The sequence below is a fragment of the Streptopelia decaocto genome (genome assembly GCF_964273445.1).
Source record: "Streptopelia decaocto genome assembly, chromosome: 3".
Classification (NCBI taxonomy): domain Eukaryota; kingdom Metazoa; phylum Chordata; class Aves; order Columbiformes; family Columbidae; genus Streptopelia; species Streptopelia decaocto.
The window spans coordinates 57,330,919-57,356,633 of NC_138656.1; the positions used below are offsets into that span (position 1 = coordinate 57,330,919).

General features: G+C 40.9%; 1 protein-coding gene across 3 annotated transcripts in view; it reads left to right on the forward strand.

Moving 5' to 3' along the window:
• The window catches only part of SYNJ2 (synaptojanin 2), a 72,066-nt gene that overhangs the window by 36,816 nt on the left and 9,535 nt on the right, over window positions 1-25,715 (forward strand). For all 3 annotated transcript variants that reach the window (XM_082049803.1, XM_082049804.1, XM_082049805.1), the window contains 17 exons: window positions 2,277-2,449; window positions 2,858-2,939; window positions 3,175-3,324; window positions 3,422-3,587; window positions 4,882-5,073; window positions 7,181-7,265; window positions 8,398-8,538; window positions 11,397-11,589; window positions 13,418-13,576; window positions 13,795-13,951; window positions 15,986-16,103; window positions 18,129-18,347; window positions 19,425-19,503; window positions 20,750-20,918; window positions 21,306-21,443; window positions 23,860-23,994; window positions 25,207-25,319. In XM_082049803.1, coding sequence (XP_081905929.1) covers window positions 2,277-2,449; window positions 2,858-2,939; window positions 3,175-3,324; window positions 3,422-3,587; window positions 4,882-5,073; window positions 7,181-7,265; window positions 8,398-8,538; window positions 11,397-11,589; window positions 13,418-13,576; window positions 13,795-13,951; window positions 15,986-16,103; window positions 18,129-18,347; window positions 19,425-19,503; window positions 20,750-20,918; window positions 21,306-21,443; window positions 23,860-23,994; window positions 25,207-25,319 — 2,469 coding nt within the window. The remainder of the gene's footprint in view (window positions 1-2,276; window positions 2,450-2,857; window positions 2,940-3,174; window positions 3,325-3,421; window positions 3,588-4,881; window positions 5,074-7,180; window positions 7,266-8,397; window positions 8,539-11,396; window positions 11,590-13,417; window positions 13,577-13,794; window positions 13,952-15,985; window positions 16,104-18,128; window positions 18,348-19,424; window positions 19,504-20,749; window positions 20,919-21,305; window positions 21,444-23,859; window positions 23,995-25,206; window positions 25,320-25,715) is intronic.

Below are 25,715 nucleotides of genomic sequence, written 5' to 3' on the forward strand. Positions count from 1 at the left end.
ATGTACTCAAGACAAGGACTGTCTTGAGGTTTTGGCTGTTTTTCTCTGTGACCATTTCCTCCTCCTCCAAAAGAGCTGGTGGGGGGCGCTATCAGCTTCCCCAGTGGAAAGTGAAAGTCTCACCCTGGACAGAATGTGGCCAAAGAAAGTGATTATGACTTAAGTTTGCAAGGCAATGAGGAAGCTACAGGAGTGAAGTCTATTGATAGCTTCTGTTTTCAGCTTCTTACTGAACTTCTTCATGACACAGATAAGCCTGTATAATCTCTTTGATTTCCCTATCTTTAAAATAGTTTTTATGGTTTATTTTAAAAAAAAAAAAAAACCATTGAAATTTTTGGGTAAGAGATGATTGCTTGCAAAGTGCTCAAATAACTTAGGAGGATACGAATCTGGCTTTTCTTGTTACTTTAATACTGATATTTTATCAAACACTCATGTTCTTGAAGACAGTATTCTGGCCAGTACCATACAAATAGAGATTAAGTCAGAAATGGTGCATCTCTAGAATAAAGACTTGGCATTCATTCATTTATTATAAAGATAGATCTGGTTTAATTGTTAAACTTTAATGATGTTTAAAGAGAAGTAAATTATGAAGGCACTTTGTGAGCTGAAAGAATTTAAACTGACAGCACCAGAAACTGAAGTTTTGTACCCATCCAAAACAACCACCTCTTGGTCTTTTCTTTACTTTTTTGTTTTAATAAATGGACGTTTGGAAAGAATAGATAACTAATTCTTACTTTGATGAATTTAAAGAGCTTGAATTAAAAAGAAGGTAGTTCATAGGGAATTATTAGAAATGAAAACTTTTCTCCAATTCTGTCATTAGTTTATATCTTTGTTTCTCCATCTTCCTTTCTTTGTATTCCTTCCTTCCTTTTTCCAAACTCTTCCTGCAATCTTAGTATTTCTTACCAGAGTTGGTTCAAAATATTATTGTAACTGCTGCTGCAGGGTTTCCTTGATCAGCATGTCACTGCTACCATTTGTTTATGCAATGGGAAGAAATGAAAAATTATAAATGACCAACTTACCTTCAACCTGAATCAGCTGTTACCAGACCAGAAATCAATACTGTTCTCAGTAATGCTGTTCCTCTCATAAGCATCCCTTACAACAGATGTAATTATGTTTACAGTAAAAGCAATACTCTAGTGTAGAGTTACAAATACTCTGACAATGATTTACACTGAGGCAGTGGGTAAATATCATCCTCAATTGCATTACTAGTGCCAGCAGCTGTAAAGGCAAGTTGAGATGTCGCCAACAGAGGAGCAGATACCAAGTGTTTTGGCTTTTCTAACAGCATAGTGAATCTCTCTCCAACCACCATGCAGCACCTTTTAAATTTGTTTCTGTGAGGAAGGCTTAATGGCTTACTTGATACAATTATACTGGTATAACTGCTGCATGTACACTTCTAATGTAATATTAGAATTGTTTTGTTCAGTTTGTGTCACAATCCAAGTGGGGTAAAGTGTCCGTCTCTTGAGAGGAAAATGTGCAGGAGGGAAGGGAATACACAAAAGCTCACATAGTCAGAGCTAATATAACAGCTTTCTCTGTTGTGGAGAGCAGGAGGTATTATTGTCATATCTATTACAGACACCTTAACAAAATTTGTGGTGGTTAGGGAAATGCATGTGAGGTCATAGAAACTGGAGATGAAATAATTATGCTATTTGTGCCTCTTCTTTCACTTTCATCTTCTACCACAAACATTTCATAATATGTTTCCTGGGACATCATTTCGTTCTTACTTCCTCCCCAGGAGGAAGTACCTCTACCTAAATTTAGGGCCACATTTTTCCCATGTCTTGGCACTTCAGGAATGGTTAAAAAATGCACCCATGCACTTTTATGCTCCTGTACCTTAAACAGCTCCAGACACCCTTGCCATCAGGGTCCTGGCCCTGAGCCTGCCCAGAGCATCCCTGCTGCTGCACACCCTCAGGCACAGCCCAAGCTGCAGGGCTGCCACTAGCCAAGGTGCAGTCAGCAGCAATTCTCAGCTATACTTTGCGGCTGCAGTTTGGGTTCTCTTGCAGAAATATTGGGGTCTAACTACTCAGTTTACTTTTGGAAAGGAAACAAGTAGAGAACTTCAGCTGCTTTTTTTCACATTTGGCCTTTCAAAATTCCCTGTGAACTTCTCAATATTAAAAATATGATGAAGAGTAAAAGTTTAGTAATGCCAAAAGCATGCTGGTATCAACCTTTACACTGTGGCTTGAGCATGATTTGTTTTCCTTCATTCTTGATCTAAACAGAAACTGCTATGGGCCTCTTCCCATGCAGCAGACACTCCCATGATAAACTTTGACTACCACCAATTTGCAAAAGGTGGGAAAACTGAGAAATTGGAAAATTTGCTGAGGCCTCAGCTGAAGTTGCACTGGGAAGACTTTGGAATCTTCACAAAGGGCGAGAATGTAAGTCCACGGTGAGTGTCCCTGCCCCTCTGTCCCAGCATAGCCAGGCACCACCAGTCTTGGCCTTCCCAGGTTGTTTGTTGTGTTGGGACCATGAGCATAAATGGCCACCTTGAAACAGAGTTTTGAGACAAAGTGTAGCTGTGATGTAAATAGATTATTTGGCTTAACTGCATATTCATTGTTTGAAATCTGGAAAATTACCAGTGCATGGATTTGCTAATAGAGTTTTGCAGATGTAGTCAAGTAATTAGACATGCTAATGGAACACATTGTGCACAACGTGCTTGCACTGTCAAAATGTGTGTGGGTATATTCAGGCTGAACACTTGATGATCTTGTTCAATCAACTAATAATTAGATGTTATTTTAAAATATACCTTCTTTTTCCTCCCTTTTCTTGTGTTTGGTTACCAAAGTCTGCAGACAGGTACTTTTCGAACGAATTGTCTGGACTGCCTGGGTCGTACTAATAGTGTACAGTCCTTCGTTGCACTAGAGGTGAGTTTGTCAGAGGACCTTTTGTGGATGCCTGCACTGCGTCTGTTGTCTGTTCCATGTGGCAGGCAGGAAAGAGGGCATAAATGTATGTCAATGATACAAGTCTGTCTTGCCAGCGCTATGATACAAAATGATGCTGGCTGGAATACTTAAACTGGGGCTAAAAAACAAAAACACATTTAAGAACAATGTTGGTTGTTTTTTATTTTCTTCTCTCCTTCTGCACCTAATCCAGATCCTGCTTGCTCAATTAGAGAGCCTTGGGTTGAACTCTAAATCTATAATTGAGCGATTTGTGGAATCCTACAAAGCAATGTGGAGTCTCAACGGTCATAATCTGAGCAGAGTATTTACTGGCAGTCGTGCCCTTGAGGGGAAGCACAAGGTAAAGAAAAATGGCAAAACTACTTATTCACAAATAAAGAAACATGTCTGATTTACTCTTTAGTGCCACCTGCACTGATGGTTCCTGTCTGATATAGGTTGGGAAACTCAAGGGTGGTGCCCGCTCTGTGTCTCGCACCATTCAGTCAAATTTTTTTGATGCAGTAAAGCAGGAAGCCATCGAGTTGCTGCTCATGGGTGACTTTTTCAGTGAGGAATATGCAGACAAAGGCAAGATGCTCATGGACCACACTGCACTGCTGGGTAAGGCTGGTGTAAATACTTCACTTTTCTTTTGTGTCTGTTTTTAGCTGTCTGATATAAGCAACTGCACCCTTTTGAAAAAATCAATAAGCTACTTTTGCACAAATCTGTTGTTTAAAACACTGCTTTCAAATGACCAAAGCACAACTCTGTGTGTTTTAGTTCCACTGTGCTTATTTCTTATATTTTGTTTTGGACTGCTGGGTATGTTTGTCTGCTGTTTGATGATGATCTACTCTGACAGTTTAGAGGAGTTGGACCAGAGGGAAAGATTTAGGGGTTATATTCCCAGTCTGGTCCTGTCTAAGTTTGTCTTGAGGAAGTCTGTTGAACTCAGACTTTTTTATCTCCTTAGTTTTGACCTGCAGTTTGCACATGCTTTTAGCCATTTTGGTATTTGAAGCACATTAATGTTGTTATGCTGGTTCATTCTCTGCTTTACTCCAGGCCCTGACAGTCCACAACATATACACATTTGTTTGCACCCATCTGGAATAAACCAACATAACTCTCTCAGAGAACATACTTGTGTGCAAAATATAGGATAATTGCACCCACAAGCAGTATCACATGGTCAGTTTGCTCCAGAGAACTACTGGATTTTAATAGTATATATGTGAACCCTTTGGTGCCACTTCAGTCCTGGGGTTGTTCCCTGGTGTGGACCACAAGGAAAATGCAGATAACATCTCTAAGCCTGACTGCCAGTGCAAATCAGGTAGTTAAAAGATGAAGGTTAGCTCAGGTGCTCACATAAAAAGCCCGCACTGCTAATTTTCTGTACTCATCAAAAATAAATGAATTTAATGGTTTCCTGTGAGGAGTTCTGACCAGGCTAGAGAACCACAACAGTGTTAGTTTTGGATGGGTTCAAGACTCTGTGCTGCTCTCTGCCTTTCCCCTCCACACTCTAAACTTTTTAAGGCTTCAATTTAAGTCATAACTTGCAACATGCTTGATTGCTGTGGCCTAAACTGAAAAGATGAAGGGAGGAAAAAGAATTTATTTGCTTATTACTTGAAAAATTGCAGCAAAACATATTCTGAAAGTGCATGACCAGCCATTCACAACCTTTCAAAGGGTTCCTGGTTTCTGGAAGAGAAATTGCTGACGTCAACCCCAGTTATCTTGTAGCTCTTGCTATTGGAGTTAAGTCCTTTGCTTTTTTGTTGTTGCTGCTAGGGTAATGTAATTATTTCATAGTGATTGTGTGGCTGCTGCCTGTATGCTTTGTGTCCTTTTACAGCACATTCTTCTTTGACACACCGTGTTTCTGTCTCCCCTCTTCTACCAGTAACTCCAAGTATTTTAAAGGCCATGTCAGAGCGTCAGTTTGAATTCACAAGCTTCAAGCGTGTTCGTGTTGCCACGGGGACGTGGAACGTGAACGGAGGGAAGCAGTTTCGAAGTAACATCCTCGGTACCAGTGAGTTGACAGACTGGCTGCTGGATTCTCCCAAGCTCTCTGGAGTTTCTGAATTTCAGGGTAAGACTTTAAAAATGTGGAAGCAGTATTGCTGGGATCTCCAGGGACAGTGAGTTAGGACATAGGTTTGACCAGCCATTCCTTTCAAAGGCAGTGCATCTCAGAAGGCATTTTGTATCAGTTCTCTGGGATGTATTCAGCCCCATGTAGGCTTGTGCTGCCTCCCCTCAGCAGTGCAGCGGTGCATGTGAAGGGCTCCTGACAGTCAGAGCAACTCATGCATCTGTGCCAGGTGACTCTGCCTTGAACCTTCAGCAGGTCAGAATTCAGAGGTCTCCTTTATGCCATCATGGGGTGTATCTGGCTGTTCTGCATCCCATATTTCATTTTCTTCTTCAATATCTCTGTCCTTTTTTCTTCATTGTGAGTGAGAGCTACACGCTTAGGTGCCCTCAGGGTGTCTCCTTGGTCTTTACCTGGAGCTAAACTTATCTGTACAATCTAGACTCTGAGGTTGTCTGGAAATGTTACTATCAAACCCTTCAGACAAGAAGAGTTGTATTATTACATTTGTTCGAGGCAATTTCCTTTCTTGAGAAGTACAGAAAGCTCTTGTGCTTGTGGCTTGCTTAAATTGGCTGCCAATTGCTTATTTACAGAACAAGGTCAGGTATTGCAATTGATTTACAGGTTTTATTAAGAAAATGAAAAGTGAATGTTCTGTCATTTTAAAATAGAGTTTGCAAAACTATGGCAAAACCCATGCTTTTATTGTTATAGTGGAACATTTAGCTTCCTGCAGGCATCACAGGGATACACCTGTGCCTAACTTTCAAGCTCAGGAATTAATTCCTCAAATCCTCGGCTACTTACATGAGTTGTGTCGTTTGAACCCATAGTGCTTGAGTGCATGGATATGTGATTGCATGCAGACAACTGTACTCTGAATAGCTTGGGTGGGTGATTGGTCCAGTCTGTTTCAGAAACAGTTTAAATGTGTTAGCACATGACTGTTCCCATTAAATAAAAATTTGTTAAGAGCCTGTCATGTGCTAGCCTTGCCAGGCCTTGCCCTGAGAGAACTGGAGGAGCAGGACCAAATGGTACAGGCAGTCATAACATGATCGGTCTAAGCAGTTTCTGGAAGGGAGCTGGGAGCTGGGATATGACCATGCAAATGTCTGTTTTTGTGGTAATGTCAGTGCAGTGCCTATACCAATGGATAAGTGTTCAAAGACAAGTGTCCAAAATTATTAATGGGAAATACACATGACAGTGCCTGCCATATTAAGCCAGTGAAGGAGGCCAGCTGACATGTGCTAGTTTTGCCTTTGTGTCTACAGAGTGTTGAGGCATATTTTACTTTTCTTTCCATTCTTACTTTCTAGAGGCAGGTCCCTGTGGTTGTCTACTATTTAAATCTTCATGTTTAATTATGTTACTGTTACCTTGGTTCTATGACAGTTAAAAAAAAATCCCTTTAGGCAATGGACAGACCTGATGGGTCAACAGATGTGCTTCCCACTATTATATGAGAGCACTGGATTTTTGGTGTTTTGCCAGGTTAATATCCACATGTCTGGGTAGGGAAAGGAGAGTTGCTGTGCTCTGGAGTGACCTAACCTAACCTTAAGTTAGACTCAGAAGAAATAACATAAGAAGAAACTTCAAAGGCTTCCTTAAATGAATAGATAAATTTACAAAGGCATTGAGAGGGAAAGGACATACTGGTGTGTGGACAGTGAGTTCAGTTACATAGCAATTAGCGTCAAAAAAAGAAAACAAAAAGGAGAAGCATGTTGGGTAAAATGGCAAGAGGGTAAAAGATGGTGGGTAGTGAAACGTTGTGGCTTTAGTTGATGTGTGAGGCGAGGAAGAGAGAACATTGAATATTTTCTCATCTTAACATTGCTACAATATAATGCTCTATTCTAAAGTGCTTCCTGCAAGAGACCAACTGGTGGGAGAAAAGCAGGAAAAAAATTTCAGAGGAACTGCAGGGGTTGTTTTGTGAGATTAGATTAAAGGAGCTATGAATATGTATAGCTTGGCAGGGGATACACAAGACAGAACTACAGGAATGATCTCTGACAGAAATTAGAAAACAAGTCATTAGAAGAAACAACAAAATAGTAACTCTTCTATGACTTTTGCCTCTTTCCAACAGATGATGAAAACTGCACTCCTGATATATTTGCAGTAGGATTTGAAGAGATGGTTGAATTAAGTGCAGGGAATATTGTAAATGCCAGGTAGGTTTAAAAAAAAAACAACAAAACAAACACCACACCAAGACAAAACAGCCAAACAAGAGTTGTGCTTTGTATGGTCAGGTGTATAAAATACTTCCTTCCAAGACTTGCTTGTAATCATAGCTGGAAATACATTTGCCATTAAGAAATGGCACTGAGATGATGTTAAAAGTGCTGTTTCTCTGTGAACTTATGTACAGTAGAATACACTGGGTTTTCTAAGTCTCTTAAGTCTTTGTGTTGTCAGAGAAGGATTCTGATGGTTGTCATTGATTTTAACGCTTGTCCTTAAACCCCTGTGTGATATTGGAAAAATGTGCTCAGTGCATGCAAACATAATTGTCATTTATATGGGAATTCTAAGATGAATGAAATGTCTCTGTGGCTAATTGTATTTGTGAAAATTATGGCTAGAGAAGGAGTTAAAGGCCAAGTCTGAGCTTGGCTCATCAGCGTATACAGTGGGCTGTGGTGTATACCAATCCCTTTGAATCTGAATCTTTGGAACACTGAAGAGAATGTTTCCCATGCTGATTCATCAGGCTGACCAGTTAATATTCTGTTTCGGGAATGACAAGTTACAGTAGTGGTCAGCATGGCTGCTGGGCAGACAGTATATCTGCATGTATCAGTTGACTTTGGAGATAAGAAAGCACTAGTTCTGCAGAAGCAAAGGTATATGCACCCACCCACAAACCTTCAGCTAAGAACAGCCAACAGCTGTGGGTGGCCAGTCATCTCCCAGTCAGGGAAGATCCAGAGATGATCTCCTCTTCAATGTGAGCACAAGAAATCTTACAAGGCATGAGACTGACGTGGATTTTTTGTTTTATGGTTAAGATTACCACAATTGAATGGGGATATCAAACGTCACGTAAGCATATCTTGTTCTAGGCGTAGCAGACAGAATCCCCCTGTATTTGTGCGCTTTGTCTGGGCTCACTGGCCCTGCTAACTCTGGTCTCGTTCACAAGGAGGTATTTATTGTCTGTCTCTGCCACTTCCAGTTCTGGAGCCAGCATGTGTACAGCCTAATGGGTGTCTGTAAACCTAAGGCACGGTTAATCTGCTCATTTTATTGACTGTATGTGGTTTGCTTTGATTCCATTAAATGATTTTATGTTTGTTCCAGTACAACGAATAGAAAAATGTGGGGAGAGCAGCTTCAAAAAGCTATTTCCAGGACTCATCGCTACATTCAGCTGACATCAGCACAGCTTGTTGGTGTTTGTCTTTTCATCTTTGTACGACCTTATCATGTCCCCTTCATCAGGTAAAAAACAAACAAACACAACAAAACCCCCACCAAAACAAAAAAACAAACAAAAAGTCCAGCAAACCCTCAACCTTTGTCTACAGTAACATCTGCTGTGGGAGCATGACTAGAGACGGTAGAGGTGATTTTTCAATTTGGTGGGAATTATGCAGACCTAGATTCTGGTCTCTGTTCAGTGTGGGAGAGAGATATGTTTCCAGGCAGCAGTAGTCTGGAGTTCATCCTCATGTTGGATCACCCAAAGGCCAAGCAGCCCCAACATCTTCCTCCAGCTGAGAAGCTGGGCATGTTTCAGGTGCACAGTCAGGGTGTAGCACCGTTTTTGGGTGCTGTCTTTCTGGAAGAGGAATGACCTGAGCTATTAAGTCTGAGAGTGTTTGGAGCACCAAGTGAAGGCAAGTGCCTGCCCTCTGCCCAAAGGGCAGGGTTTACTTTTTTACTCTCTCTTTAGTGTTTCCATATGGAAGCAGGGCTGGTTGCAGGCCTGAAAAGAATGGTGGAAAGGGAGGTGCAGGAAAGAAAGCTAATTTTGCCCCCTGACATTTTACAGAATCATGAGCTATAAGGGCCCATTAAGTGTTTGTCTCTCCTAGATGTCACATGTGCCTAGTCAGAAGGGTGCAGAGCTATGTGTCCTCGACTTACTAGCATTGGTGTCCCTGGAGACCAATCAAAATCCGCTTGCCCCTAGACGATTCTGACTTTTATTAAAGAGGAAAGATAAGAATACCAAGCCACAGGGATTTCTGCATTAAAATGCCTTTGCCATGAGCAAGAATTATGCAGGCTAAGTGTGAATGGGTAGGAAATAAGTAATTAGCTCTAGCTGTCCTTGGGCACCACTCTGTACTTAAAGTCTAGAGTGATCCAAACAGCACCATCTACTCCATGTTAGGAGAACAGATTGGCCACTGCATTTTGTGATTTAAAATATCAAAAGCTGCCTTTTTCTCCCCTCTGGTCTCATATCTACTGAGAAGATGAGTGCAGAGCTTGCACAACATCAAGTGCTCTAGGCTAGGCAGAGTAATGCAATCCAGGTAACTCTGATGGTCTTGCATTGATGCCTTCCCAGTAATCTTTCTTCAGCATGGTTTTTAAAAATTCTTATTTTTGGTGGCACAAAGCAATCCAGAAGGGAAGTCTTTCTATTAGTTTCTGACTTTTCACCCAGCTTGCAAGAAGTTCTGAGTAATCCTGCAGGAAATGCATGGTTTAAATGGAGATCAGAAGCAGAACAGCACAGTGGCTCTGTTGCAGCTGTCAAACTGCTAGGAATTGGATGTAGGCCTTTGAAACTCAGAAGAAAAATGGAAGAGTTTGATTTTGGTGACTGAATTTCGTTATTTAATGCTAACGTGCTGCTATGTTATATGAGCATAATCAAACCTAACCTTTATGCTTGTGTAGTTTTTCCCATGTCTAAAAAAGGAAAACAAAAATGATCAGAAGTGGAAAAAAAAATAGAAGCTTCTGTGCTTACAGAGATTAAAGAGATTAGGACAGAAGTTAGAGAACAGAGAAATAAAATGAGAGAATAGCTGAGGCTTATACAGCAGTGAAGGGATTGATGAAATACAAGCAGTTGAATGTACAGTGGGTTATCGCAACATAAACTTTGCTATGAATGCAAGTCAGATAAATATCAGTCAGCAGTTTGGTAGGCAGGCAGCAGGAAGGGAGAACTCCTTGGAGTGAAAAGGCTTCTTTTGGAGCACTTGAGACCCATCTTTTCATACAAAACACTGGTCCCTTTCTGCCTTCCTGAGGGTGTGTTTTCTGGAGCTTTTCTGCAGTCAGGAAAAGAGGGGAAAATATAGAAAAGGTGGAGGGCAAGGAAGAGAGGAAGACGAAGACAAGGGGCAAAAGAGAGCCTGTAACATCTTGCATCATTGAGATCATGAATGTTTGACAATAACTCAAATAAGACTTAGTGGTTTTCCCCCTGCCTCTTGCTTAAAGCCAGTAATATTCTGGTCCAGATCTGCTTGACTTTTCTATGGAAAGTAAAGTTTTCTCACTGGGAAGGACACGCATGATGCTGGGGTTAGTTACAACAATGACCTCATCATTTACTTATCTGATCAGACGGGCGTGCTTTATTCTCAGAGTAGACTGGCTATCTGGGAGAAATTATCCTGTGAGCAGGTGGTCTGCTTTGTAAAGCAAGTGATCTTTCCGTAGTAAAGTATATGCTTATCAGAGCATTGAAATACTATGTAATTAACAACATGGAGGATCTAAGCAATTTGTCATCAGCACAGAACTAATTTTAAGGGTTATGTATAAATAATTGTATGTGATAATCACTGATTTTATTGCATTTGATTTAACAAATTATGGGTTATGATCCATTGCTCTTTAATTGATTGAAAAATCCAGCACCAACTGTGAAGTTGGATTTCAACACAGTCACAGTAATTAGATTGTTAACTGTCTGAAAAACAGATTCCCATATGTTCAAAAGTAAAAGGAAACATAATAGTTAATGTAGTTATTTTCACTGTTTTAAAGTTCATGCTAGAGGTAAACTTGAAAAGTATATTCTATAGAAATTCCCAATACTTCAGAAATAATGTCTTGCTGGTCTGTTTGGAAGGGACAAGAAGAGGAGGAAAATACTTTCAAATAGTTTTATTTCTATAATATTGTGTTATACTTCATCTTAAATGTAGGTACCTGAACATCACGAAGAAAGTAAAAGACGTGCCTAAAAGCAGCAAGCTTTCTGGAGGGGAAAAGACATGGCATTGTAAACTGGCTTTTCCTTTATGTTGCAGTCAAAGTTAATTGAATGTTTGTCCCTGCAGCGCTTCATGCTCTTCTCTCTTTTTTTTTTTTTTTTTTAAATACAGGGATGTAGCAATAGATACTGTGAAGACAGGAATGGGAGGAAAAGCTGGAAATAAAGGTGCAGTGAGCATTCGTTTTCAGTTCTACAGTACCAGTTTCTGCTTTATATGCAGCCACTTAACTGCTGGGCAGACTCAGGTGAAAGAGAGGAATGAAGATTATAAAGAAATCACACAGAAACTCAGCTTCCCAATGGTAAGTGTAGGTGTATGCACGCTGAAAACATTGGATGTAAAGGCTGTGTCTTTACATTATGAAAACAGGTCTCAAGCTGTCTTTTATGCCCTTTCTCCATGGCACTAAGATGACCTGTCATCAAAGAAAACGGTAAAGAAAACATTAAAAACCAACCAACCAAACAAACAAAAAACAAAAAACAAAAATGTTTCACAGGAGGCCAGATACCGATATAGTAATGTAGCACTTGCTTTACAAAAGTTCTATGCCTTTCAAAAAAAAAAATCATTGCTGCAGTGCTTGAAAAGTCCTCACTTTTAAACAGTTTTCAAGTTCATCTTTCAGAATGGTCTCACCTAACTGGTAAATCTGTAAGGCCTTGTGGATAAGATCTAGGTGGCTGGTGTTAGAGCTGGAGAGCATGACACCAATGGCTTTCGCTGACAGTAGTTAGGGTTTCTAAAAGACCATCCATGACACTCAGTGCATCAGTGCTTTAGCTGCTCCTGCTCAGGTACATCACATCAGTTCTTAGTCACTGATATGGTACTTTCTGTTCCCTTAATTTTGTCCTCATGAATGTGTCACTGTCAAGGAACTGCTGGCTTTTCTGTGAGTGTGGCAAGTAGGCACTATTGGTGTGTATGAATAATTTTCCCCCTAAATCATGTCAAATCAATCACCTTAGTATTTTATTTCACACCCGTCTCCTCAGGCCAGCAGATAACTGCTGGGATTTGTAGCACTGCTGCTTTAATGTTGGTTGCTTTAATTTCCACAATGCTTTCTCTCCCAGACATCTCTGGAGAGGTCCTACGCCAGGGAGGAAATGGACCAGTTTATGTATTCTGGTTAGCTGGCAAAAAATGGCACTTAGGTTGCAAAGCATAAAATTTTAACTCCCTATTATTTGCAAGGTTTAGAGGCTTGGCACGCGTAGCATATCAATCAGTTGTTTTATGTAAGAGCTAACACTGACAGTCTGAACGTCCTGCATAGAATATCTGTTCCAAATGGCCATAAAGTTGTGCTTCTGGTAGTTTTTCCTTCTAATCCCTCATTAACTATTTTATGGTTTTCACGTTTACAATAGCTGAAGGTACCTTGTGTCTATAATGTGTATAAAGAGTGCCCTCTAGTGCTGTGACAGCCACAGCTCTGGAACATTTTATTTACCAGTCTCTGGGGTTTCAAGGTTTATAATTTAACTTTAAAAAAACCCACAAACACAAACAAACAAAACAAATAAAAACAAAACCCAAACAAACAAATCCCCAAAACAACAACGACAAAACCTACCAAAGCAACAGCAACAACAAATGGCTAGAGGATAACATATTACACTTAGAATTGGAGTGAATTTTCGTTACACGTTTTATTTCACTACATTTACAAAACTATGATGTGCACATAAGATCAAATTTGGAGCTTGTTCTTACTCAGGACCTTTGTTGCTGAATGTGCCTTGGTACCCGAAGCACATTTTGTATTATATTTAGAATATGTAAATATATGTGTGTGAAATGTGTTAGGGAAAGAAAAATATGTTTTTAATATTCATGATAGCCAAACTGTGGATCTAAAGCTGGGATCCCAGCTTAGACGTACCTTCAGGAAACAGAGGTCAGAGTCTGACACTCCTGTTTACAAAGTTCAGCTCAGCAGGATGCAAAAAATAGTGAAGGAACATTGTAGCACAAGATGGATTTTAACAAATCAAATGTGGCAAGTAGGTCCTGCATTTAGTAATTCAGAGAGACTGAGTTCTATATTTCAGTTTATTTAGAAGGTGTTTCCATGAATGTGATTCAACATTAATGGTATTCTGTATGTACCTCTAACCTAGGGGCGGAGCGTGTTCTCACATGACTATGTCTTCTGGTGTGGTGACTTCAACTATCGCATTGATCTGACATATGAGGAAGTCTTTTATTTTCTCAAACGACAAGATTGGAAGACACTTTTGGAATTTGATCAACTACAACAGCAAAAATCTAGTGGAAAAGTAAGGCTGTGTGTCTCATTTTCCAGAATATCTGCGTGTTGGCTTGGTCTAATTCTTTGAGAAGAATTGAGACGTTGTGTTTCCAGACCTTTGTAGTACCTGAATGTAGTAATTTGTTCAATGATCAGAATGTTGTTTGTTTGCAAAGAAGTTGATATGTTACAATGACACCTACCTCATCTGTAACTTAATCACAGAGATGGTATTTCTTTTCATAGATTTTTAAAGACTTCCATGAAGGGACTATTAATTTTGGACCAACATATAAATATGATGTTGGCTCAGAGGCTTATGATACAAGTGACAAGTGCAGAACTCCAGCTTGGACTGACAGAGTGCTTTGGTGGAGAAAGAAACTGCCTTTTGAAAAAACAGGTGTGTAGGATCTTTTCTCCTTTACCTGGAAGTTATTTTAGATTTCATTCAGAACCCACGTAAGAGAATTGAATCTAGTGAATGGTGAGCAAGGGAGTTAGTGGGCTCTGGGCTGAGCGCTGTCTTTAGGTGTGTCCTGCAGGCTCAGTCAAACTGCGGTGGCTTTACTGAAGCAGATGTTCTTTTGTCTTCACTGGAACAACTTGCAGAGACAGAGAGCCCTTTCTTCTTGAGCCTCTGAACAAGGGCTTCATGCTACGGATTGAAAAGGTGTGGGGAGCTCACTGAGGAACTGAAAACAATCCAGCTTTATCAATCTTGAAATTATTCTGTTGCTTTTCAACAGAATCATGAATCCAAATAAAGTTCCCGTGTTGTAAGGTCTAGATTGTTATAACTGTTGCCCTCAGTAGATGTATAAGCACTTTTCTGTAATTTCTTCTGCCTTGGTAATTCTTAGGAATATTTTTGATAGTTTCTGTAATTGGGGAAGATTTCATTAATTAGAGCTTATAAAGTACTTTGAGATCATGAGTGTCCAGCACAACAGAAGGGCTGTTTTCACTTGTTATTAAAAAGTTACAATAACAAAAAATATTTCTTTGCATATCCAGGGACAGTTTTCATAACCATTCTCTCAGTCTGCAAGTACATCTATCTCCCAGTGTCTATAAAATCTGAACAAATTCATATTAAAAGTACAATTGCTGGAAGAGTAATTTGTTTTGTGCCCGCAGATGTGATTTTTTCACGTGTCTGGGAACTACTGCTTGGAATCCAAGTCATACCTTGAGTATACTAAATGTAAAAACTACAAAGCAAAACTAGGGCAATCAGAGAGTACGTGTCAATGTGATACAGAGTTTTTTACTCTTATTTAAAGAAGGAAAAATGAAGTAAAACAAGGAGTTTAAACCATTGGTAGAGTTGTAAGCTGGGAAAGAAAAACTGTATGAGGCATAATAAGGCAACTAAAACAGACCTCTCGTGCTGACTGTTTTCATCTTAGGAGAAAGAAAACTTCTCAGCCTTTTTAATGCATATTCCTTATTTCGTATGGCAAGGCTTTCCCCCAGGAGGACTTTAGTTGATGCAGTACACCCAGAATGTAAGGCCTGTCTAGCTGGCCTGGAAGAGCTGAGGCAGGTTCCTTTCTTTCGAGCTTGTAGGCCTCCCATAGCCAGCTCATATGGGGACATAACTGACCCCATCTCTGTTTGCCCACCTTCCCAGCCCTGCAAAGCTTTTCTAATTAGTTTGCTGCCAGCATTCCTCTGCTTTACTGCTGATGGTGAGGCTCTTCTGCCTCTTGACTCTATTTCTTTTGTCTTGCTTATTTTTGCTGCTATAGGCTAGAGGACTATTTGCCTTCTGAGAAGAAAGCTTAGCCCCGTTGCAAGGGATTAGTACACCATATTGTGTATTAACTAATTTCCTACTCCACAGAAAAGAGATAGAGTTATCCATTAGCCCAAACAGTGACCTAAAACCTTTCCTATTATTGACAGCAATATAATACCTCACTCTAGCACCATGTCTGGAGCACTTTCTGTCCCCTTAATGCATTGCAAAAGGAGGCTGGATTTGCATGGGTTTGCTTACTCCCATCTCTTGTGTATTATTTCTCCATTCCATGTGTATTATTCAGATTTGCAGTGTATTTTGCAAGTACAGTGTCTGTTTCTATGCTCAGTAATGAGGCAGGAAGTAAAATACTAACATGATTCTGTCAGTCCAGATGGTACAGGTAATTGATTGGGATACATTCAGGTTAACCGTTTTGCAGGTGTCTTTTTCTAGTGATCAGCTGTCTCTGTTGCACTCCCTGTCCTTTCTGTTTTGTTTGTTTGTTTGTTTTCTAGTCCCTAACTTGTAAATCTTTTAGGATACAAGCTCTTCTTTGAATGGTATACACGAACCAAAAAGCTCACCTCCTACTACTAGGGTCTGTGAAGTGCATCCTAATAAATTAGCTTTTAACTGTTAGCAAAGCTAGCTTTGAGTGAGTTTTAAATCATGTCTTGTGCTTCGTAGCTGGAGAGATCAATCTTCTAGACAGTGATCTGAATGCTGAAACTAAAGTCAGGCACACCTGGACCCCTGGAGCCTTGATGTACTATGGGAGAGCAGAGCTGCAAGCATCTGACCACAGGTAAAGTCCTAAGCAAATAATCAGAGAAAGGGCTGCTAGGTTAGAATGTGTTGCACTGAATTACACCTTCAGAGTGAGGGACCAAGTCTGATTGTAACAGGAATTACACCCTTATTCTGTGTCCAGTATCCGTTTGGTGGGTTTTTTTCCTCATGGTGGGTTTTATACTAGGGTGGCAAGTATCGATGGTCCTGTATTGATTTCTGCTGCATTGTGATCTTGGCAAGGGTTGGATAAGTTGCAGCAAGCTTTCTGTTGCTGGGCTTTGGAAAGCTCCAGTACCAAAACAAGCTGCTCTGATGGGCTCCCACTCAGCTTGCTGTGGGAGAGAAGGTTGAGACTGTGTGGTCTGAAGCGGTGTAAGCTGTGTATGTAGAGTCAGGTGTGACCTCTTCAGAGTAGGGAAGTGTTGGGCTTTTGCCCTTAGAAATGGAGACGGGAGGAGGAAAAAACAAAGACCAGTGCCTCTGCTTGGTTCATATCACTAATTTTTCTTCAGGGATATGAGTGGCCTTTCTTTGTTAAACTTGTCACCACTTCACTTCTCTGAAACAAATTCTATAATAAATGTACCTTGAAAGCTCCCTTGAATTCAGAATAATGTCTCACTCCTTGCATACCCTATGGAAATGCTACAATATTGTTCCTCATAGCAGGACTCAGTGACCCACAGTAGCTGCTTTTGTGCTTCTCATGGTGCTCTTGTGTGTGAGCACTGTTCTGTACTCCTCCAGCAATGGAAGAATATGGCTCTTGCAACCAATTTTTGTCTGTCAAGGCTTTGACATTGCTGTGTTCCACAGTGGAACTGCTGTACTCGTTATATAGGACCCTGAGGATGCAATCTGTGAAACATGGCTGTTGTATGTTGGTTTTCTATTTCAGCAAACTTGATTGCAAAAACTGCTTTTTAATTACAGTCGGCAGGTTTGCTTTCCTGAGGTTTGTGCTGGGAAAAGGGCTTAGCTATATCTTTGTGACATATGGAAATGCATTATGATTCACTGCGCTTATAGGAATAGTTAACATTTCCTATTTTTTTTTCCCTTTACTGTTCCTTTCTAGCTCTGCTGTTGTTGCTTTCATATGTTCTGCTAATGCATATTCCAGAGCCTGCTCTATTGCAAGTAGGAGGCAGCAATTTTGACATGGAGCAGCCATCCCAGTTACTGCTTTGTGTGTATGTGCAGGTGGAAGTCGGAGAATGTGGATTGCAGCCACTGAGATGGGACAAGCTTTACTCTTTCAGATAGCTTTCTCAATTTTGTTTAGGTCTAACGGAGAGGTCATTTGTAAAAAATGGCTGAAGAAGCAAGTTTGCAGTGTTGACTGCTTATAATGTGATGGATTGACATATGTTTGCTATGTAACTACATTATACACTTAGAGGACCTTGTCCTTAGTTTTTGAAAGAAGACATCTTCATGTGGCCTTGTCTAACAGAAAATAATATATTGCTTTCCTCATTTATAGGTGTTTTAGGAGACAGCTGTTTGATAATGAGTGAAGTGTCCTGGTATTTTTAGACTGCAGGCTTGCCAGAAGTGCTGTACACAATTGTTATTTCAATTCCTTTATGGTGTGTCCTCACTGTTACATTCAGCTAATGCAGGGCTGATGAATGTAATTAACAGTGCTCAAGGTGTGATCTTCCACTGCAGGAAAAATTAAACAAGCCACCAGACTTTGAACTTCTGGATTGTATTGCCAACCACAGTGCTTTTTTGCAGTGAGACCTTAAGTAATTTTTTCCCACTTCTCTTTCTGCGTAGAACATACCTAGTAATCACTTCCTTCATAGGTGTAGCAGACTTAATTAAATACTTACCATGAGATTTGACATAATGGAGTTAAAAATTATCATAGATTTATAGAGTTTAAACAAGACACTATTAATCCTTCACACAACTAAGTTCTTCTTACCTGTCCTACTGCTTGACATTGATTTTAATTTTATATAAGCATTTCCTATTGGGCGATGTTGATCTTAATTTTAAATAAGCATTTCTCCTTTGTTTCATGTAGGCCAGTGTTAGCTATTGTAGAAGTGGAAGTTCAGGAAGTTAATCAGGCTGCCCGTGAGAGTGTTTTCCAGGAAGTGTCATCTTTCCAGGGACCACTGGATGCCACAGTAGTGGTAAATCTGGTATCACCAACACCTGAAGAGAAAAATGAATTTCCAGAGGACTTGCGTACAGAGCTTATGCAAATGTTTGAGGATTATGGCACTGTAGTTCTGGTCAGGTAAGTCTGGGATCTGAAATGGCATGTCATCCATTCAAAAACACAGAGTAGAAATTCCCTTTTTGTCCTGACAGAATTAACTTTGTATTACGAAGTAGTACACCAAGTTCCTTTACTGCATGTTGAATTCTTCATTAGAAATTGAGCACAAGTATTTTGAATGTCTCTTACCTCTCGTCAGCCTGTTAAAGTAATAGTCTAACAGCTCTCTTGGCTGAGTGGAGAGGAATTTTATTCAGTACAGCATCATAAAGCAGAGGCTTTGATGTGAATCTTCGTCTTTAGGTTCAGGCCTCATTTCCATGCATTGCTTCTGCTGGCAGGCCCTTGGGGCCCTGCTTCACTTCCTCTGAGGAGGTCTGCTCTCTTCCAGCGCTCTTTCACACTTACTAGGATTTCCTGGCTGGCTCTCCTTTCTTTTGGGGGTCATTTTGCTTGGTTTTTAATAAAATGGCTTCTCACAGTTTGAGAGGGAGAGTGTGATACCTTCTGGCAGAGCAGTTCAATTTAATTGTGATTGATTCTGTACAGGGCTCCAGCATAGCTATGAGACTTCTGTTTTGAGAAATACAGGCGGAAGACCTGACAGTTGACTTGGGAAACAAGACCAGAAACTTGTTTATGTTGTATTAGACCCATTTCTTCGTGAAGAAAACTGGTTGTTGTTGTATGGTTTTATGAAGTATCAAATACAAGTAGAGAGTTCAAAAGCAGCACTGCAGCACCACTTTGCTTGTGAAGAAAATGAGCAAGAAAAGAACATGCTGTGATTTGGTTTTAATTTCTTTAGAGCTTGATGGTATCCTAGTCTCTGGGAACATCACATGTCCTCTGAGGTGAGGGATATGCAGACCCACGGAAGATAGTGCAGAGGGAGTGTGGATATCAGACTAGGTATCCTGTCAGCAGCTGCTGGGTGTTTGTACTGCTGCTTCTAAAATAGAGTTGTGAGGAAAATACAACTAAAACCAAATAGCTGTACAAAACCATCATGTTTTCCTTTAAGGTTTATAGTTCAATGGTGAAGTAAAATGCACTGTTTTCCCATCTCTGCCTTTTTTTTTTTTTTTTAACTAGGATCAGTGGAGGTCAAATGCTGGTGACATTTGCAGACAGCAAGTCAGCCCTTCGTGCTATGGATATAGATGGTGCCAAAGTAAGACTCTCTCAAACCTATAATAATAATTCCATAACAAGTTTCTCAAAAGTGTTTGCTTAGAATTAGATAGTTGTGTTGCTAGTTAAGTCAAGTAGCTTTATTTTAAATCAACTTAGTGCTCTCAAAGTCGTTAGTTTTCAGAGCTGCTGAGGCTTTTAGTGCAGTATTTCAGTTTCAGGAGGGCAGGAGGTGACCTTTCTTGGAGCTCCTGAGCAGTGCTGAGTATACGGCCTCTGATACCACTGCAGAACACATGGACTCACTCATTGTTCTGGCACTGAGTTTATGTGCGACTTTATACTGTTGCCAAAGCATCCTCACAATTGCGGTTTGGAGATTCTTTGTTTCTCTTAAGGATATCAAATAATCTCCTCCTTACCAAGCTGGAAGGACATGATTCATTGGTCTCCATGGCAAACTCAGCATTAGCAGTAGGCATTTACCTTCCCTTCCCCTGTTCTTCCTTCCCACACACATACTCTAGAATTCATCCACCCCCTCATTTATGCTGACAAAAGTATGGGGCTACACTATAAACTTAACATTGAAATAATGGATTTAACCCTCATTCTTCTTTCATATTTGGAGTTTTACTGATTAATTTGGCTCACTCCATTGATGTAACTTATAGCACAGACCCAAACACAACTGTATGTGCACAATGTGTGAAGGTGCTAGGAATCTGATTCAGGAACTTTCCAAAGTAAATTTGCTGCCAAAGCTGCTGCCTTGGAAACTTCTCACCCCAAGTGTAATGGAGCCACACATATAAGCAGATGTGCTCTTAATCTCTAGAATAATATACGTTCCATATATCTTGACCATCATTTTGGGGATTTTCTGAGTGGAGGGTCTCCTTACAGATGGCATCAGGTAGCAAATTCTTGTCTGTTTTAAAGCTACTGACTCAAAATGGAACCCTCCCACACCATTATTACAATCACAGTATCATTTTGATGATATTTGATGTTTCACCTACTTCTCAAGTATTTCCCAAATGCAGCAGCAGTGCTTTCAAGCTGTGAAGCAAATTTTCTTTTAAGAATATTGTTACAGTCTGAAAACTTGGTTATGGGGATAAGAAGAGTGCTTCCTTTTCATTTAGGTTCTGAAATGAAGCTTTAGTTATATCCGTTTCTGAAGCAGATATACAATAGACTGGCAACACTTGCTTATTCTGTTCAGGTGTTCTCATTTTGTGAAGTTGCTCGGCAAAGGGGAAACAATTATTTCGTTGCGTTAGGTCAAAGGCAGAACAGTGAAGATCCGACCCAAGACCAAGGACTGGCTAAAGGGCCTTCAGGAGGAAATTGCTCGAAAACGGGACAGCATTGTCCCCATGTCCCCCACAGCAAACTCCTGTCTTCTGGAAGAAAATTTTGACTTCACAAGTTTGGACTATGAATCAGAAGGTGAGCAGCAGGTTTCTAAGCCAATTTGTGAGAAATTGCTTCACTGACTTTGGTTGCATAGAGAAGGTACAGTATGAGTGTTAGGGGTATCTTAATTTGTAATGGAGCCACACTTCTTAAAAAGAGGATTGTAGCTAAAGCCCTGGCCTAGCACTGTGCCTGAGCAGAGAACTATTGCTTAGATCATCCTTCCAATTTAGTATTATAACATATATTAGCAAATCCAATGTATGGTACAGTTTTCTGTATAGAAACAAACTGTAATGAAGCACATAGATTACACAAGAAGCTTGCCCAACACATAAATGGAATTAATTGTCTGATAGTAGAGAGAAACAGAGAATACATTTGCTCACTGAGTCTGTGTTGTCTAATATTTTAATTCAGGTGATATAGTGGAGGATGAAGATGATTATTTAGATGATGTAGTAGCAGACACTGCGGAAGATATGCCTGAGGGCTGTGGACATTTCGCATCCATAGATCATTCAAACAAATCTGGACAAAACCCACAGCTGTATAAAGGTAAATTATCTACATTTCTTAAAGTAAGACCTGAAGGTTTGTCATTTGTTCTCCTTTTGTCTCTATTTCCCTGTTCATTTATATTTACGTTGGAGGTCCCCTAAAGATAAGGATCATCTTTTCGGTACATGTTCAGACAGTGCTCAACTGCCCCTTGAGTTAGTGACTGTAACTGAGGCCCTCGGGCATAACAGCAATACAAATAATAAACTTTAGATTCTTCTTCTCTCTAGCCCAGAGGAGTGCTGAGAAACACTGGTTTCCTTTTGTAGTTCAGAGAAATTAAACATTTTTTTCCATTTGATGTTGTTTGGCACCAGAGCATACAACAAAAAAGTTGTCCTTTATTTTCTTATTGGCGAGGGCCAGAGCAAAATCAAAATGAATGAATTCTGTTGATTGAGTGATGGGCTTGGCCCTGTCCTTTGAGCAATAGCTGTGGCAGTGCAGTCAGGTATAAGCTGTACAGTCCAGGAGGTCGTTACGTTCAAATGACTTACTTCAAAGAAGCCTAAAGTTTCTCCTTTGTTCCTATTTTATTTTTTTCTGAAGAAGTCGAGGTTCACACAACAGGGTATATTCATTCTTTTAGTGCTTCACAAATGTGTTACCTTTTTTCCTGATCAGCTGGCTTGTTGGCAAATTATTGTGAAATGACTTGGTAGAGAGAAGATAAAGCTGTGAAGAGAATACAGATAAAAACTGCAGCAAGAACTAGCCAAGCCAGTGGTGGTCTTACATGGGGATATGATCAGGACATGCTTTGGTGACCAAGCATTGACAGGCTGGGTCACGTATTAAACACTTCATCATGACAGCAAGTGATTCAGTAGCTGTCTTTCTGCACTCTCCCAGAAGCGCTTTGTCTTCTGACATGAAAAGGGAAAACTTTAATACCTTCAAAGGTTGAGTTAGAAGTACAGTTCAAAAAGATTAAATGAAATTCCTAAGTTTACACGGACAGGTTTTTCAAACAATCAAAGTGATACACAGCTTGCTTGCCCACCTTGAGTCATAGGCTGGGTGCAGTGTGGCCAGACTGAGACTCCAGCCCTAAGCCAAGGAGTGATCTCTCACTGTTAAATACTCCAAAGCCAATCACTTTTTATTATAGGATGCCTTGCCCTCCAAACACCTCTGGCCTACTGTGTGATGATTCATTAAGCTACAGAGAGTTGCAGTGATTCTTTTCACCCGTACTAGCTCTTCTCCACAAAAAATGTCACAAAGTAAATGGAGATTATAAAGTATAGTTTGAAGGAGGTCAAGGTGGGGTCATGATCTCAGGCAACTCAGAATATGATATATTCAATCCATCTTGAAAGTCTCTGCAACTTCAGATGCCTTCATAAGCTTCCAATTCTGCCTGAGTAACTCCTAATCAAAGGTATGATGATTGTATAGGGGATGGTAGACACAGATGGAATCCAGTGACAGGCTGAACAGTGTGTATGTGTGTTTCTGAGGCCAGAGAAGGGCATAGCCTCACAAAATTGATGTTACTGGGAGCTGTTGCCTAAAGCCAGCAGCCTTTTAAGGGAAGGGACAGAGTGATGGTGGCCAGTTTTTGTCTTGTGTTTGGTGTTACTGCCAGAATTTCAAGGCATGTGTTTAGGCACCTGCACGACTCCTTGGATCCTACCGATGAGCCCGGATCTGCAGCTCAGAAGTATTGAAAATGCAGATGGCAGGGGGAGGGAGGGTTGGGTAGATCACAGGCTGTGTCTCTGTGGCTGCCATCCGCTGCTGAGTGGGAGTCGGAAACTGAGAGGCAGCTCAGCATTCCCTGCAGAGGACAGCTCTCTGAAAAACAGGAACTTGTGTAAAAATGCCTGAAGTATGAGAGACTGCTGCTACCCCAATTCCTTCCCCTTTCTCTCCAAACCACAGGGACAAAATGAAACCCAGTGGTTTTTGGAACCCTGAAGAACACAGCTGCATGGCTGGGCAGGGGAGGGAGGTGGGAGAACTGACATGAAAGCCCTCACTTCAGCAGGCTGAGAGACTAAAGCAGTCCCTGCTCCACACCTGTCCCCCTGCCAGAGAGGCTTAGGTGAGAATGAAAGACTCTGTAGCAGCTTCAGCATGGAAGGTGCTGCCAAGCACTATCTGATGGAGGCAGGTGTACCTGTTAGGAGATGTTGCTGAAAAACAGAGATGTGATGAGTGAGACATTCAGACAGATTCTTCTCTGGCATAAAAAGTGAGTTCTCCTGAGCATGGAAAGTTGTCTAATCCTCAGAGGAAATTCCTGCATTCAGGAAGGAAGAGAAAGGGATGGACCATGACTCGTTGCCATGACACGGTTTGAATTGGAGCAGGTTGCCACTCATAATTGCCTCTCTCTGGACCACCCATGCTTGGTGCATCTCACCCAGTGGCTATCTAACATGGATCTTTTCTAAAATTTCCCTAGATGATACAGACCTGGCCGATTTGAAGCGGGAGCTGGAGGGAAGCGGGGAATGCTGCCGCCGGCCCCCGAGCAGGTCTCTGTCCAATCCTACCAGACCTCGGCCACTTCAGCCACCACAGAGGCCTCCCCCTCCCGGTGAGTTGAACTTTCTTTAATGTTGTGTTGGCCTCAGCTGAAGAGTTTTGCCCGCCATTTCTGGGTGACAACAAAAGTAATGCCTTGTTTTGAAATGTCAGGCTGTTGAGGTACTTGACTTGCTTCAGGCTGTGGTTAGGAACGGGAGAACTTTAGATACTCCACAAAACATGCCTTTGGTGAGAATGGAATGGCCTGTATGTTTCATACTAACTCACCACTCAGGTTAGCGTGTTGACCAGCCGCTTCATGGCAATAAATACCAATATTTATGTATGCTGACTTCCAAAGTCACAGAGTGTTTTCCTACAATTTGGTTGGTTTGTTTTGTGTTTTTTTTGTTTTTCTGATTTAATTGTAATCTTCCTTTTAAAAAGCTTTGACAAAATACTTGTTCTGGAGAGTTTTTGTTCTTTCCTGCTTTACGAGTAATTCTTGCTTCCTTTTGTGTTTATGAAGGAAATGCAAAGTGGTTTATGATTTTCAGTGAGGCACAAAGGGAAAGTGATGCTCTTTACCTAAGTCTACCCACCTGAGATGCCATCAGTGCTGTGCTGCTCCTGTTTTTATGGCTACTTCTGGATGTCTGCTGACTGCTAGATCAGCATAATCATCTCATCTTTGTCTTCTGTATGACACAAGCTATACATCACATACTTGTTGCAGTCCAAAAGTCTCTCTTCTGTATATATTTTCCAGCCTTAAATCAAAGGTTCTGTCAGACTCACAGCTGGAAGTTGAGTTCTTCAGGGTTATTCCCATTCGTTTCTAGGTCCATTGCACAGAAGTGACAACACTGGTGTCTGTATTTCTGTGCCTGGAAAGCAATGTTAATGCTGAGCTGAGGTTATTGAATTGATTAAATGAAAGCAAGACTAACAGGAAACTGCTTCCTGAAACAGTTCAAGATTTCAGTGTTTTATTCGCTGTTGAGATTTTTTCACCTTAGATTAGACCAGTAATGGTTCAGCCCACCACTTGTCCTAGATCAAAGCATCTTGCTCTTGGCACTCAGGCAGAGGGAGTCAAGGTCCCTGGTGTACTGCAGGAAGGCTTTGCCTAATATGTCTGTCCCTGCAGGAGCAGTGAGGGTGAGACAGCATCTCTTTTATCTATCACAAACAATTTCAAAGCACATCAGTTTTGCTCCATTGCCAATAAAATGTTGTACCAGCTTTTGAATGTAAAAAGCCACTTCTGTTCTTCTTTCAGCCGGAGCATCAGGCAAAAAGTCCCCCTCAGATGGTTCCCTCTCTCCAGGAAGCCACCCCACCTGCTCCATCCTGGCAACAGCAAAGCTGCTACCCGGAGCCCCTCAGCAGCCAGTGAGTCCTGCAGCTCAGCGCGGCCACGCAGCCTCGTGCTGATCTCCCCCATCGACACAGACACTGTAGACACTGAGTGTCATGCACATGATGCACCTGTCATACGAGGAAGGAAGTCAATCACATGCCTGAGCTGGAAATGCTAAGATGGACTTGTTGTAATGTATTGGTAGACTGTAGGACCTGCTGGACACTAGAAAAATGTTATTAAACTGCCAGGAATTAGAAAGGTTGAAGTGGGAGAGAGACAGTGATGCAAGACCAGGGCACTGTTGGTTTATTCCACATGCTGCTGACAGATGCCAACTTGAATTTTTCACACTATGATAATGTACTTTAATTCTTTTCTCACCTCTTTGTTTATGGGCTGCACTAATGCGCAGCATACAGGAAAAG